The 16586-nt window shown below is 45.0% G+C and overlaps 1 protein-coding gene across 1 annotated transcript in view; it reads right to left on the bottom strand.

Annotated features, from left to right (window-relative positions):
- TSC22D4 (TSC22 domain family member 4) overlaps positions 1-16586 on the bottom strand; it is a 44517-nt gene that overhangs the window by 3275 nt on the left and 24656 nt on the right. The window contains exons 3-4 of the mRNA XM_077470907.1: positions 3603-3742; positions 3094-3142 (exon numbers count right to left, since the gene is read on the bottom strand). Coding sequence (XP_077327033.1) covers positions 3094-3142; positions 3603-3742 — 189 coding nt within the window. The remainder of the gene's footprint in view (positions 1-3093; positions 3143-3602; positions 3743-16586) is intronic.

The raw sequence follows: 16586 nt of genomic DNA, 5'->3' as shown, positions 1-16586 counted from the left end.
ATATACAGGACAGGATGGAGATGAGGTGACCACGCTGTGTGAGGGGTCAGGACAGGAATATACAGGACAGGATAGAGGTGAGATGACCATGCTGTGTGAGGGGTCAGTACAGTAATATACAGGACAGGATGGAGGTGAGATGACCACGCTGTGTGAGGGGTCAGTACAGGAATATACAGGACAGGATGGAGGTGAGATGACCACGCTGTGTGAGGGGTCAGTACAGGAATATACAGGACAGGATGGAGGTGAGATGACCACGCTGTGTGAGGGGTCAGTACAGTAATATACAGGACAGGATGGAGGTGAGATGACCACGCTGTGTGAGGGGTCAGTACAGGAATATACAGGACAGGATGGAGGTGAGGTGACCACGCTGTGTGAGGGGTCAGTACAGTAATATACAGGACAGGATGGAGGTGAGATGACCACGCTGTGTGAGGGGTCAGTACAGGAATATACAGGACAGGATGGAGGTGAGGTGACCACGCTGTGTGAGGGGTCAGTACAGGAATATACAGGACAGGATGGAGGTGAGGTGACCACGCTGTGTGAGGGGTCAGTACAGGAATATACAGGACAGGATGGAGGTGAGGTGACCACGCTGTGTGAGGGGTCAGTACAGGAATATACAGGACAGGATGGAGGTGAGGTGACCACGCTGTGTGAGGGGTCAGTACAGGAATATACAGGACAGGATGGAGGGGAGATGACCACATTGTGTGAGGGGTCAGGACAGGATGGAGGTGAGGTGACCACGCTGTGTGAGGGGTCAGTACAGGAATATACAGGACAGGATGGAGGTGAGGTGACCACGCTGTGTGAGGGGTCAGTACAGGAATATACAGGACAGGATGGAGGTGAGGTGACCACATTGTGTGAGGGGTCAGGACAGGATGGAGGTGAGGTGACCACGCTGTGTGAGGGGTCAGTAAAGGAATATACAGGACAGGATGGAGGTGAGATGACCACATTGTGTGAGGGGTCAGTACAGGATGGAGGTGTGATGACCACGTTGTGTGAGGGGTCAGTAGAGGAATATACAGGACAGGATGGAGATGAGGTGACCACGCTGTGCGAGCGGTCAGTACAGGAATATATAGGACAGGATGGAGATGAGGTGACCACGCTGTGCGAGGGGTCAGTACAGGAATATACAGGACAGGATGGAGATGAGGTGACCACGCTGTGCGAGCGGTCAGTACAGGAATATATAGGACAGGATGGAGATGAGGTGACCACGCTGTGTGAGGGGTTAGCACAGGAATATACGGGACAGGATGGAGTTCTGGTGACCACGCTGTGTGAGGGGTCAGTAAAGGAATATACAGGACAGGATGGAGGTGAGATGACCACATTGTGTGAGGGGTCAGTACAGGAATATACAGGACAGGATGGAGGTGAGATGACCACGCTGTGTGAGGGGTCAGTACAGGAATATACAGGACAGGATGGAGGTGAGATGACCACATTGTGTGAGGGGTCAGTAGAGGAATATACAGGACAGGATGGAGGTGAGGTGACCACGCTGTGTGAGGGGTCAGTACAGGAATATAAGGGACAGGATGGAGGTGAGGTGACCACGCTGTGTGAGGGGTTAGTACAGGAATATACAGGACAGGATAGAGGTGAGGTGACCACGCTGTGTGAGGGGTTAGTACAGGAATATACGGGACAGGATGGAGTTCTGGTGACCACATTGTGTGAGGGGTCAGTACAGGATGGAGATGAGGTGACCACGCTGTGTGAGGGGTCAGTACAGGAATATACAGGACAGGGCGGAGGAGAGGTGGCCACGCTGTGTGAGGGGTTAGTACAGGAATATACAGGACAGGATGGAGGTGAGGTGACCACATTGTGTGAGGGGTCAGGACAGGATGGAGGTGAGGTGACCACGCTATGTGAGGGGTTAGTACAGGAATATACGGGACAGGATGGAGTTCTGGTGACCACGCTGTTCGAGGGGTCAGTAAAGGAATATACAGGACAGGATGGAGGTGTGATGACCACGTTGTGTGAGGGGTCAGTAGAGGAATATACAGGACAGGATGGAGGTGTGATGACCACACTGTGTGAAGGGTCAGTACAGGAATATACAGGACAGAATGGAGATGAGGTGACCACATTGTGTGAGGGGTCAGGACAGGATGGAGGTGAGGTGACCACATTGTGTGAGGGGTCAGGACAGGATGGAGGTGTGGTGACCACATTGTGTGAGGGGTCAGGACAGGATGGAGGTGTGGTGACCACATTGTGTGAGGGGTCAGTACAGGATGGAGGTGAGGTGGCCACGCTGTGTGAGGGGTCAATACAGGAATATACAGGACAGGATGGAGGTGAGGTGACCACGCTGTGTGAGGGGTCAGGACAGGAATATACGGGACAGGATGGAGGTGAGGTGACCACGCTGTGTGAGGGGTCAGTACAGGAATATACAGGACAGGATGGAGGTGTGATGACCACGCTGTGTGAGGGGTCAGTACAGGAATATACAGGACAGGATGGAGGTGAGGTGACCACATTGTGTGAGGGGTCCGTAGAGGAATATACAGGACAGGATGGAGGTGAGGTGACCACGCTGTGTGAGGGGTCCGTACAGGAATATACAGGACAGGATGGAGGTGAGGTGACCACATTGTGTGAGGGGTCCGTAGAGGAATATACAGGACAGGATGGAGTTCTGGCGACCACGCTGTGAGAGGGGTCAGTACAGGAATATACAGGACAGGATGGAGGTGAGGTAACCACATTGTGTGAGGGGTCCGTAGAGGAATATACGGGACAGGATGGAGGTGAGGTGACCACATTGTGTGAGGGGTCAGTAGAGGAATATACGGGACAGGATGGAGGTGAGGTGACCACGCTGTGTGAGGGGTCAGTACAGGAATATACAGGACAGGATGGAGGTGAGGTGACCACATTGTGTGAGGGGTCAGGACAGGATGGAGGTGTGATGACCACGCTGTGTGAGGGGTCAGGACAGGAATATACAGGACAGAATGGAGGTGAGGTGACCACATTGTGTGAGGGGTCAGGACAGGATGGAGGTGAGGTGACCATGCTCTTTGCTTTGGTGGTGGTGCAGTTCCTTACCATAGCCTGTTCTATCTTGTTGTCAATGGCTCCGGTACTGTTGGGCGCACTGTGAAGAGGGAAAGAGACAGAGCAGTCAACACCCGAATGTCATCGTGATGACTCTGGTATAGTTGTGTTGTGTATATATGCCAACCTTAGATTCTTCTGCCTATGTGTGAAATTCACACCTCACATTCCTAAGAAACCTTCCTCTCTGGGCCTCACACCCACAGACATCAGCATCCTCAAGATTGGAGGCACCGTGATGGAAAAATACTAATATTGAGCTATGTTTGTGCACTAACAGGTCCTCTTTAAACATAGGTCATTTCAGTTATTTCTCTGGCCCATTATCTTCTCGTAGGTTTAATATTTTTTCATAGAGGAAAAAGTGACTCTACCACAAGTGCTGCAATGGAGGAGATCCTGAGCGGACATATGACTGCTGCCTTCCATAATTCCCCCTACCCCTCCAGTTTTTGGCTATCATGCTGCTTTCTACTTTTTTCGGGTAAATAGTGTCTCACCTGTCCTGATCAATCCCCTCTCCAATCCGGAACACGGTCTGGGCCAGCAGAAGCCTCTCGTTGAAGATGTCGGACTTCGGGCGGCTTGGGCTTTTGTCACTCTGTACGGTGATGAGGGGTGACACTGGCAGTGGAGAGAGCTACCGAAGAAAAAAAGAGAGACTGAAACTGTTTTCTGAATGTTTCTTAATGCACCTCAGTATTCTACTATCTGGCCGGAAATTGGTGATGCTTGACCATCACATCCAAACGTATGAGGACATCCCTACAAATGAGCAAGTCCCAGCAACTCCAGTGATGGGTAATGCTATTGCTGAATGAGTACCTGACCTTTATGAGTACCTGATCTACATGAGCACCTGACCTACACAAGTACCTGATCTACACGAGTACCTGACCTACACAAGTACGTGACCTTTATGAGTACCTGACTACATGAATACCTGGCCTTCATGAGTACCTGACATACATAAGTACCTGACATACATGAGTACCTGACTTTCATGAGTACCTGACCTACATGAGTACATGACCAACATGAATACCTGACCTTCATGAGTACCGGACCTTCATGAGTAACCAACCTACATGAAGACCTGAACAACATGAGTACCTGACTTTCATGAGTACCCAACCTTTATGAGTACTTGACCTACGTGAGTACCTGACCTATACGAGTAGCTCATCTTCATGAGTACCTGACCTTCAACAGTACCTGACCTACACAAGTACCCGACCTTCATAAGTACTTGACCTACATGAGTACCTGGCCTACATGAGTACCTGGCCTACATGAGTACCTGGCCTACATGAGTACATGACCTACATAAGTACCCAACCTTCATGAGAACTTTACCTACATGAGTACTTGACCTACATGAGTACCCGACCTACATGAGTACTTGACCTACATGAGTACCTAACCTTCATGAGCACCTGACCTACATAAGTACCCAACCTTCATGAGTACTTGACCTACATGAGTACCCGACCTACATGAGTACCCGACCTACATGAGTACTTGACCTACATGAGTACCTGACCTATACGAGTAGCTCACCTTCATGAGTACCTGACCTTCAACAGTACCTGACCTACATGAGTACCTGACCTTCATAAGTACTTGATCTACATGAGCACCTGACCTACACAAGTACGTGACCTTCATGAGTACCTGACCTAAATGAATACCTGACCTACATGAATATCTGACCTTCATGAGTATCTGACCTTCATGAGTACCTGAGCTTCATGAGTACCTGACCTACAAGAGTACCTGAACAACATGAGTATCGAACTTCATGAGTGCCCAACCTACATGAGTACCTGACCTTCATGAGTACCTGACCTACATAAGTACCCGACCTTCATGAGTACTTGACCTACATGATTACCTGACATATAAGTAGCTCAGTTTCATGAGCACCTGACCTTCAACAGTTCCTGACCTACATTAGTACTCAACCTTCATAAGTACTTGACCTACATGTGCACCCGACCTACATGAGTAGCTGACCTACATAAGTACCCAACCTTCATGAGAACTTGACCTACATGAGTACACGATCTTCATAAGCACCCGACCTACATAAGTACCCAACCTTCATGAGTACCTGACTTTCATGAGTACCCAACCTTTATGAGTACTTGACCTACATGAGTACCCAACCTTCATGAGTACCTGACCTACATGAGTACCCAACCTTCATGAGTACCTGACCTACATGAGTACCAAACCTTCATGAGTACCCGACCTACATGAGTACCCAACCTTCATGAGTACCTGACCTCACAAATGTTCTTTTGGCTGAATGTCTACTACATTGTAGACAACTGAGCTCTTCGAAACTTGCAGTAACAGTTTGGTGAAGGCCCTTTTCTGTTCCACCATGATTGTGCTCCACCCCCCCCAATGTACAAAGCAAGCCCCATAAAGACAAGGACTATTGAGTTTGGTGTGGAGAAACACAGAATATGTTATTTTATATAACCACTAGACTTTCGGAAGATTTACCCCCCCTCATGACCAGGCAATTTTTTGCGATACGGCACACTAAATTATTTTAACTGACAATTGCGCAGTCATGTAATCCTGTACCCAAATTACACTTATGCTATTTTTTTCCCCCAGAAATAGAGCTTTCTTTTGGTGGTATTTGATCACCTGTGTTTTATTTTTTTATTTTTTTATTTTTTTTTTGCTCTACAAACAAAAAAAAAGACTTAAAAGAAGAAAAAAAGACAATATTTTTTACATCCTGCTATAAAACACAATGCAATTAAAAAATGTATAAATACATTTTCTTCATAAATTTATACCATTATGTACTCTGCTACATATTTTTGATGAAAAAAAAAAAAAATCACAATAAATGCATATTGATTGGTTTGCGCAAAAGTTATAGCGTCTACAAACTATGGGATATATACTGGCATTTTTATTTTATTTTTTTATACTTGTAATGGCGGCTTTCATCGCTTATAGCGGGACTATGATATTGCAGCGGACAATCTAACACCTTTTTGGGAACCAGTGGCACTTATACAGTGATCAGTGCTAAAAATATGCACTGTCACTGTACAAAAGGTTAACTGTGTGCCTAGCCAGTGTTTATTCCGTAGACAGTGTGCTGCTTTCACTAAGGGATGTGATGGGTTTTCTTACCAGTACCAGTACATTGCTTTGCCTACAGCGGCCACCCGTCTGCAGTACAATGGATAAAGCCCAAAAATAAAGTTGGCTGTGCCCGCATTGCAATCAAGGGTAAGTGCTTGTTTTCTTCTAGGGCAGAAGAGAAATGAGATATACTTACCTGATCCTCCGATTCCTCTCTGCACAAGACCTGTTCTTGCAGCTTCAATCCTCCCAGCACCTACACCAGCCTCTGTGGTTCCTGCCAACCCACCATGGTCTAGTGGTCACCATGGTCTAATAGTCTCGTTTTCTTCTAGGGCAGAAGAGAAAGACGATATACTTACCTGATCCTCCGATTCCTCTCTGCACAAGACCAGTTCTTGCAGCTTCAATCCTCCCCGCACCCGCACCAGCCCCTGTGGTTCCTGCCAACCCACCATGGTCTAGTGGTCACCACGGTCTAGTAGTCTCGTTTTCTTCTAGGGCAGAAGAGAAAGACGATATACTTACCTTATCCTCCGATTCCTCTCTGCACAAGACCAGTTCTTGCAGCTTGAATCCTCCCCGCACCCGCACCAGCCCCTGTGGTTCCTGCCAACCCATCATGGTCTAGTGGTCACCATGGTCTATTAGTCTCGTTTTCTTCTAGGGCAGAAGAGAAAGACGATATACTTACCTTATCCTCCGATTCCTCTCTGCACAAGACCAGTTCTTGCAGCTTCAATCCTCCCCGCACCCGCACCAGCCCCTGTGGTTCCTGCCAACCCACCATGGTCTAGTGGTCACCATGGTCTAGTAGTCTCGTTTTCTTCTAGGGCAGAAGAGAAATGAGATATACTTACCTGATCCTCCGATTCCTCTCTGCACAAGACCTGTTCTTGCAGCTTCAATCCTCCCAGCACCTACACCAGCCTCTGTGGTTCCTGCCAACCCACCATGGTCTAGTGGTCACCATGGTCTAATAGTCTCGTTTTCTTCTAGGGCAGAAGAGAAAGACGATATACTTACCTGATCCTCCGATTCCTCTCTGCACAAGACCAGTTCTTGCAGCTTCAATCCTCCCCGCACCCGCACCAGCCCCTGTGGTTCCTGCCAACCCACCATGGTCTAGTGGTCACCACGGTCTAGTAGTCTCGTTTTCTTCTAGGGCAGAAGAGAAAGACGATATACTTACCTTATCCTCCGATTCCTCTCTGCACAAGACCAGTTCTTGCAGCTTGAATCCTCCCCGCACCCGCACCAGCCCCTGTGGTTCCTGCCAACCCATCATGGTCTAGTGGTCACCATGGTCTATTAGTCTCGTTTTCTTCTAGGGCAGAAGAGAAAGACGATATACTTACCTTATCCTCCGATTCCTCTCTGCACAAGACCAGTTCTTGCAGCTTCAATCCTCCCCGCACCCGCACCAGCCCCTGTGGTTCCTGCCAACCCACCATGGTCTAGTGGTCACCATGGTCTAGTAGTCTCGTTTTCTTCTAGGGCAGAAGAGAAAGGAGATATACTTACCTGATCCTCCGATTCCTCTCTTCACAAGACCAGTTCTTGCAGCTTCAATCCTTCCAGCACCTACACCAGCCTCTGTGGTTCCTGCCAACCCCACCACGGTCTAGTGGTCTTGAGAGGTGGATTGTTCCTGACTTAATCAAGCCCATAGGCCTGCTCTGGACATGAGGTCACCGTGGTCAGCTTCCAGCCTACGTCGCTCTGTTCCTGAAGTCACCGCGGCAGAGGCGATTGCCGGCTGAAGATCTCAGATCGTTTTCCCAGGAAAGTCCTTATGAGTCGAGTCTTGAGGGAAGCCTTTCACGACCCACTGGCCTTAAGGGATTGCCCAGGCCCAGTTTTGAGGGCAGGGTTAAGACTAATTCATTTGGATAGAGTCCCCCTTTAATTTAGGGATCTGGCCTGGTTGTGCTTCCACGGGAGGCTCTATGTTCGGGGCAATATGAAATACCGCAGTGAGATGGGTCGTAGCTGTCCTCGGGAGGAGTGTGCAGGTGAAGAGGAGACTATGGACCATTTTCTGCTTCGTTGTCCTCTTAACATAGGACAGTGATGGCGAACCTTGGCACCCCAGATGTTTTGGAACTACATTTCCCATGATTCTCATGCATGCTGCAGTGTAGTGGAGCATCATGGGAAATGTAGTTCCAAAACATTTGGGGTGCCAAGGTTCTCCATCACTGACATAGGAGGTGTACAAACAGGTGGGGCGGGCCCTCGGTGTTCCTTTCCTCTCCAGGCTGGGTTATGCTGAGTGGGCGTACGGAGCATCCAATACCGGTGGGGTTTTTTGTTTGGATACACATTTTTTTGTTAGCCCAGTAGTCCGTTATGTCACCTGGAGCGCACGGTGTCAGGTCACCACTCGGCATAAAGTCCTTCCTATAGAGGTGGTGGTGTGAGGTGGAGAAGATTCGGGAGGGACAAGCGGTGGTCAGGGGGGCTTGGTTGAAGGCATGGAAGGGTTTCAAGCCTCCCTGACGGCCAGGAGTCTCTTTCCCGGGTGCGGCTGTCTGTCTCTTATCACCCGAGATTTCATCATTTATGATTGGTTTATGGGTTGTGCCTCTCAGGCCCTCTCTGCTGCTTTATGGAAATAGTTTTCTAAACATGTTTTGCCCGTGGATTGTGTATATATTGTATAGATCAGTGATGGTGAACCTTGGCACCCCAGATGTTTTTGAACTACATTTCCCATGATGCTCAACTACACTGCAGAGTGCAGGAGCATCATGGGAAATGTAGTTCCAAAACATCTGGGGTGCCAAGGTTCTCCATCACTGCTATAGATTCTGAACATGGATGCAGGCCTGTACTGGCCATCGGGACTACCGGGAGTTTCCCGGTGGGCCGATTGGCTCAGTGGGCCAGTTGTCAGTGTGTCACTGACTCACTACACTTCTCTCTCCGTGTCTGCATTGTGTTATAATAACTCTGGCTGGCTCCGCTCCTGCACCCGGCGGCGGCGGCACACAAACACCATCATCGTGATGCTGCCACTCATTTGTAACTCCCCCTAACATTACGGCCTCCTTGTCCTGGCGCCGTGACGTCACTCACGGCCGGGGAGGGGGAGGCGGGCCGGAGATATAGGAGGAGCGTATCGAGCGGCTGCCCAAGCTCAGCTGCCTGCAAGACTGCAACCAAGGAGCCAGCGCCGCTGAGGAGGAGGAACCTGAAAATTCCTTGCAGCAAGTCCAGACAGCATCAGATGCTATACGGGATGCCGGCTGCATGATTAATAATAAGCTGAGTCTATTACTGTCATTGTCTGATTTCTGTAATATGCAGCATGGGGGGGGGGGGGGGGGGGTAAATGTACTGCCACTGGTCATGGTAACTGATAAATAATTTAGTGCCACTGGTCATGGTAACTGATTATTAGGCAGTTACTGTGACCAGTGGTATTAAATTATTCATCAGTTACCATGACCAGTGGCATTAAATTAATAATTGACCAGCGGCATTCAATTATTAATCAGTTAGCGTAACCAGTGGCATTAATATTAATTGAATGCCACTGGTCACGGTAACTGATGAATAATTGAATGCCACTGGCCACGGTAACTGATGAATGATTTAATGCCACTGGTCACGGTAACTGGTGAATAATTGAATGCCACTGGTCACGGTAACTGATGAATGATTTAATGCCACTGGCCACGGTAACTGATGAATGATTTAATGCCACTGGCCACGGTAACTGATGAATAATTTAATGCCACTGGCCACGGTAACTGATGAATGATTTAATGCCACTGGTCACGGTAACTGATGAATGATTTAATGCCACTGGCCACGGTAACTGATGAATGATTTAATGCCACTGGCCACGGTAACTGATGAATAATTTAATGCCACTGGCCACGGTAACTGGTGAATAATTGAATGCACTGGTCACGGTAACTGATGAATAATTGAATGCCACTGGTCACGGTAACTGATGAATGATTTAATGCCACTGGCCACGGTAACTTATGAATGATTTAATGCCACTGGCCACAGTAACTGATGAATAATTTAATGCCACTGGTCACGGTAACTGATGAATAATTTAATGCCACTGGTCACGGTAACTGATGAATAATTGAATGCCACTGGCCACGGTAACTGATTAATAATTTAATGCCACTGGCCACCATAATTGATTAATAATTTAATGCCACTGGTCACGGTAACTGATGAATAATTTAATGCCATTGGCCACGGTAACTGATCAATAATTTAATGCCACTGGTCACAGTCACTGATATATGAATTTGCTAGTGCCACTGTTGGTCATGGTCACTGATGAATGAATTTATGGCCACTGGTCATGGTCACTGATGAATGAATGTACTGCCATTGGTAGTCATGGTCACTGATGAATTAATGTACTGTCTCTGCTGGTCATGATCACTGATGATAAATGAATGTACTGCCACTGGTCACTGATGCATTAATGACTGACCACTGGTATAACTGTTTTCCTTATTTATGACACCTGCCATTGAACGGAGTGTAACTTACACATTTAATGCTAAAGGCGTCTGTTATGTTGGAATGCATATTTTTCTCTAAATAATAAAAAAAAAGCTGTTTATACTTACAGTGAAATGATTTAACTTTTTTTTTTTTTTTTCACCATTGCGTATAGTTTATATACTGTTTTTGTGTGTGTTTGCAAAATGAAAGTGGGCCGGTCTGGATGAAGTCCAGGGCCAAACTTTTGTCCCAGTCCAGCCCTGCATGGATGTGCACTGCTTTGTTTTCTCTAGAGGTTTTATACTATGGTTTTGTTTTTTACTTTTGTATAACATTTGTTTGCATCATTCTTTTCAATAAAAGATCAGCAGAGTCCTCCAGCAGAGCAGAGTATTTCGGGAGAGAAGAGTTATAGAGGAAGGAGAAGAGTCCTCCAGCAGTGCAGAGTATTTCAGGAGAGCAGAGTTATAGAGGAAAGAGCAGAGTCCTCCAGCAGTATTTGAGGAGAAGAGAGTTATAGGGGAAGGGGAAGGAGAGGAGTCCTCCAACAGTGCAGAGAATTTCAGGAGAGGAGAGCTATAGAGGAAGGAGCAGAGTCCTCCAGCAGTGCAGAGTATTTCAGGAGAGGAGAGTTGTAGAGGAAGGAGCAGAGTCACCCAGCAGAGCAGAGCATTTCAGGAGACAAGAGTTACAGAGGAAGGATCAGAGTCCTCTATCAGTATTTCAGGAGAGGAGAGTTATAGAGAAAGGAGCAGAGTCCTCCAGAAGTGCAGAATATTTCAGGAGAGGAGAGTTATAGAGGAAGGAGCCGAGTCCTCTATCAGTATTTCAGGAGAGGAGCGTTGTAGAGGAAGGAGAGGAGTCCTACAGCAGAGCAAAGTATTTCAGGAGAGGAGAGTTAGATAGAGGAAGGAGCAGAGTCATCCAGCAGTGCAGAGTATTTCAGGAGAGGAGAGTTATAGAAGAAAAGGCAGAATATTTCAGGAGAGGAGAGTTTTAGAGGAAGGAGAAGAGTCATCCAGCAGTGCAGAGTATTTCAGGAGAGGATAGTTTTAGAGGAAGGAGCAGAGTCCTCCAGCAGTGCAGAGTATTTCGGGAGATGAGAGTTATAGGGGAAGGAGAGGAGTCCTCCAGCAGTGCAGAGTATTTCAGGAGAGGAGAGTTATAGGGGAAGGAGAGGAGTCCTCCAGCAGTATTTGAGGAGAGGAGAGTTATAGAGGAAGGAGCAGAGTCCTCCAGCAGTATTTGAGGAGAGGAGAGTAATAGAGGAAGGAGAGGAGTCCTCCAGCAGTATTTAAGGAGAGGAGAGTTATAAAGGAAGGAGAGGAGTACTCCAGCAGTGCAGAGTATTTCAGGAGAGGAGAGTTATAGAGGAAGGAGCAGAGTCCTCCAGCAGTATTTCAGGAGAGGAGAGTTATAGAGGAAGGAGAGGAGTTCTCCAGCAGTATTTGAGGAGAGGAGAGTTCTAGGGGAAGGAGAGGAGTACTCCAGCAGTGCAGAGTATTTCAGGAGAGGAGAGTTATAGAGGAAGGAGCAGAGTCCTCCAGCAGTATTTCAGGAGAGGAGAGTTCTAGGGGAAGGAGAGGAGTTCTCCAGCAGTATTTGAGGAGAGAAGAGTTATAGGGGAAGGAGAGGAGTCCTCCAGCAGTATTTGAGGAGAGGAGAGTTATAGGGGAAGGAGAGGAGTCCTCCAGCAGTATTCAGGAGATAGTTTCATGGTTGAGGGTCTCTCGCTGAGTCTGACTCGGTGGGGTTTCATCTCCTAAATGAAGCCGCGATCTGGTTGGCTGCTGGAGGACACGAAGGCCTCTCGTTGGCTCCAGCTTTGTTTTCTGTCTTTTCAGGGCCGCGTGACGCTGAGCTTTTATATTCAGGTAATTAAACAAAGAACACAGCGAGGGCACGGTGACAAAAGGAGATGAATCCGCTTTCCAGAGCCAAGATTAACATACAGGAGATGAGCGCGGAGGAGGAGGGGAAGTCCCACACCTCGGGCTTTCTCAGGGAAGAGGGGCGCCTGCAGAGAAACGATTTTGGACGATCGGTCGCGCCTTTGCCATATTACCCCCCACCCCCCCCCCCCACCCATCACGCTTCTATGAATTCCTCAGAGACAGATCCTGAGTGCTGACACGTCTCAGAGACTCCTCTACATCATAAAAAAGGGGAACTGCTAAAAAACAAACCACCCCGGGCCTGCAAACTTTCATCTCCTTATCTTTATTGGGCAAAAAAATCATTCGATCGATGTATTTTATACTCCACGGTTTTTATTACTGATCACAATACGAATGTTCTTTAGGCTATTCTCCCTTCTGAAGGAATGTTCTTTTATTGTGGGCAGAAGTAAATACTGCATTATGGCCACCAGATGGAGCTGGGGAGTATAGGGAAAAAAACCATACACAATGTCCTTGTAACCAGAGATACAATGTTACAGTCCTAGAGAACACTAGAGGGAATTAGCATACTGAGATACAATGTAACAAGTCTAGAGAACGCTAGAGGGAATTATCAAATTTACGTAATTACTGGCCACAGAGATACAATGTTACAGTCCTAGAGAACACTAGAGGGAATTTGTAAATAAAAGAAACCGATAATTACTGACATACAATGTAACAAGTCTAGAGAACGCTAGAGGGAATTAGCAAATTTATGTAACTAGTGCTCACAGAGATACAATAGTTACAGTACTAGAGAACACTAGAGGGAATTTGCAAATAAATGCAACCGATAGTTACAGAGATACAAGTCTAGAGAACACTAGAGGGAATTAGCAAATTTATGTATCTACTGGTCACAGAGATACAATGTTACAGTCCTAGAGAACACTAGAGGGAATTAGCAAATAAATTTAACCAATAGTTACTGAGATATAAGTCTAGAGAACGCTAGAGGGAATTAGCAAATAAAAGTAACCAGTAGTTACTGAGATACAAGTCTAGAGAACACTAGAGGGAATTAGCAAATAAAAGTAACCAATAGTTACTGAGATACAAGTCTAGAGAACGCTTGAGGGAATTAGCAAATTTATGTATCTACTGGTCACAGAGATACAATGTTACAGTCCTAGAGAACACTAGAGGGAATTAGCAAATAAATTTAACCAATCGTTACTGAGATATAAGTCTAGAGAACACTAGAGGGAATTAGCAAATAAAAGTAACCAATAGTTACTGAGATACAAGTCTAGAGAACGCTAAAGGGAATTAGCAAATGTATGTATCTACTGGTCAGAGATACAATGTTACAGTCCTAGAGAACACTAGAGGGAATTAGCAAATAAATGTAACCAATAGTTACTGAGATACAAGTCTAAAGAACACTAGAGGGAATTAGCAAATACAATTAACCAATAGTTACTGAGATACAACATAACAAGTCTAGAGAACGCTAGAGGGAATTAGCAAATTTATGTAACTACTGGTTACAGAGATACAATGTTAAAGTCGTAGAGAACACTAGATGGAATTTGCAAATAAATGTAACCAATAGTTACTGAGATACAAGTCTAGAGAACACTAGAGGGAATTAGCAAATACAATTAACCAATAGTTACTGAGATACAACATAACAAGTCTAGAGAATGCTAGAGGGAATTAGCAAATGTATTTAACTACTGGTCACAGAGATACAATGTTACAGTCCTAGAGAACACTAGAGGGAATTTGTAAATCAAAGTAACTGATAATTACTGAGATACAATATAACAAGTCTAGAGAACACTAAAGGGAATTAGCAAATAAATGTAACTACTGGTCACAGAGATACAGTGTTACAGTCCTAAAGAACACTAGAGGGAATTCGAAAATAAATGTAACCAATGGGTACAAAGATACAATTTACCAATTCTAGAGAATACTAGATGGAAAATTCTAGGGGACGTTAAAGGGAATTAGCAAGTAGAGGAATGCGTTGGTTACAGAGATGCAATATAACAATTCTAGAGAATACTAGATGGACATTTCTAGAGAATGCTAGAGGGAATTTGCAAATAAATGTAACTACTGGCTACACATATACAATGTAACAGTTCTAGAGAATGCTAAAGGGAATTAGAAAATAAATGTAACTACTGGTTACAAAGATACAATGTTACAGTCGTAGAGAACACTAGAGGGAATTAGAAAATAAATGTAACCAATAGTTACTGAGATACAATATAACAAGTCTAGAGAACACTAGAGGGAATTAGCAAATGAATGTAACTACTGGTTACAGAGATACAATGTTACAGTCATAGAGAACACTAGAGGGAATTCGAAAAATAAATGTAACCAATGGGCACAAAGATACAATTTACCAATTCTAGAGAATACTAGATGGAAAATTCTAGGGGACGTTAAAGGGAATTAGCAAGTAGAGGAATGCGTTGGTTACAGAGATGCAATATAACAATTCTAGAGAATACTAGATGGACATTTCTAGAGAATGCTAGAGGGAATTTGCAAATAAATGTAACTACTGGCTACACATATACAATGTAACAGTTCTAGAGAATGCTAGAGGGAATTAGAAAATAAATGTAACTACTGGTTACAAAGATACAATGTTACAGTTGTAGAGAACACTAGAGGGAATTAGAAAATAAATGTAACCAATAGTTACTGAGATATAATATAACAAGTCTAGAGAACACTAGAGGGAATTAGCAAATGAATGTAACTACTGGTTACAGAGATACAATGTTACAGTCATAGAGAACACTAGAGGGAATTCGAAAAATAAATGTAACCAATGGGCACAAAGATACAATTTACCAATTCTAGAGAATACTAGATGGAAAATTCTAGGGGACGTTAGAGGGAATTAGCAAATAAATGAATGCATTGGTTACAGAGATGCAATATAACAATTCTAGAGAATACTAGATGGACATTTCTAGAGAATTCTAAAGGGAATTTACAAATAAATGTAACTACTGGTTACAAAGATACAATGTTACAGTCCTGGAGAACACTAGAGGGAATTATCAAATAAATGTAACCACTGGTTAAAAAAATACAATGTTACAGTCCTGGAGAACACTAGAGGGAATTAGCAAATAAATGTAACCACTGGTTACAGAGATACAATATAACAATGCTAGAGGATGCTAGAGGGAATTAGAAAGTATAGGTAACCTTCTACATTTATTTACTAGCATTTTTTAGAATTGTTATATTGTATCTCTTGTTACAAAGACATATATATATATATATTTCCTTTGCTCCTCAATCAAAAAATAAATTTGTTCAGAAGAAAAAAAATAACCTAAAGAACATTCTGTGGGTTTTTTGTTTATTTTTTGCCCAATTTGCACAGAACGAATGTACATGCAGGCTCCCTGGACGAATGGCTATATGCAGTTTTATTGTAAAAGGACTCCTTTGTCCAGCATAAAGATTTGTGACTTACCGTACGTGGCCAGTCTACCACATCAGAGTTATTCAAAACCTAACTTTTATTCACAATATAAATATTTTTTCTTAAATTTTTAAAATCTAATTTGTGTTTTTTTTATTATACTTTATTTACATTGTCATCATTACTTATGAAGAGAGACCATATTTAGAAACCTTTTTACAGTACTTCTTTCTTGGGTCTAATCTAACTTTACTGTCTATAAACAGTACTTGTTATCTCTCTTTAGCCATTTGAAGAGGACTGACATTTTGCACCCCCATCATGTGACAATTATTCTGCTGTCATACCATTCAGTGCCAAAACAAATTTCATCTGTAGATTGGCCAAGCCTGTGCCAGGGAGAAACCCGAGCAATCAAGCCCAAAGGGGAGCTGTAGATTGGCCAGGCCCGACAGAAACATGAGCAATCAAGCCCAGAGAAGCAGTAGATTGGCCAGCCCTGGAACCTGTGGGAAACCTGAGCAATCAAGCCC

This window comes from Lithobates pipiens, unplaced genomic scaffold, assembly GCF_037356315.1.
Source record: "Lithobates pipiens isolate NorthernLeopardFrog02 unplaced genomic scaffold, aLitPip1_a1.2 Scaffold_8, whole genome shotgun sequence".
Taxonomy (NCBI): Eukaryota; Metazoa; Chordata; class Amphibia; order Anura; family Ranidae; genus Lithobates; species Lithobates pipiens.
This window is presented reverse-complemented; position numbering and strand designations above follow the sequence as displayed.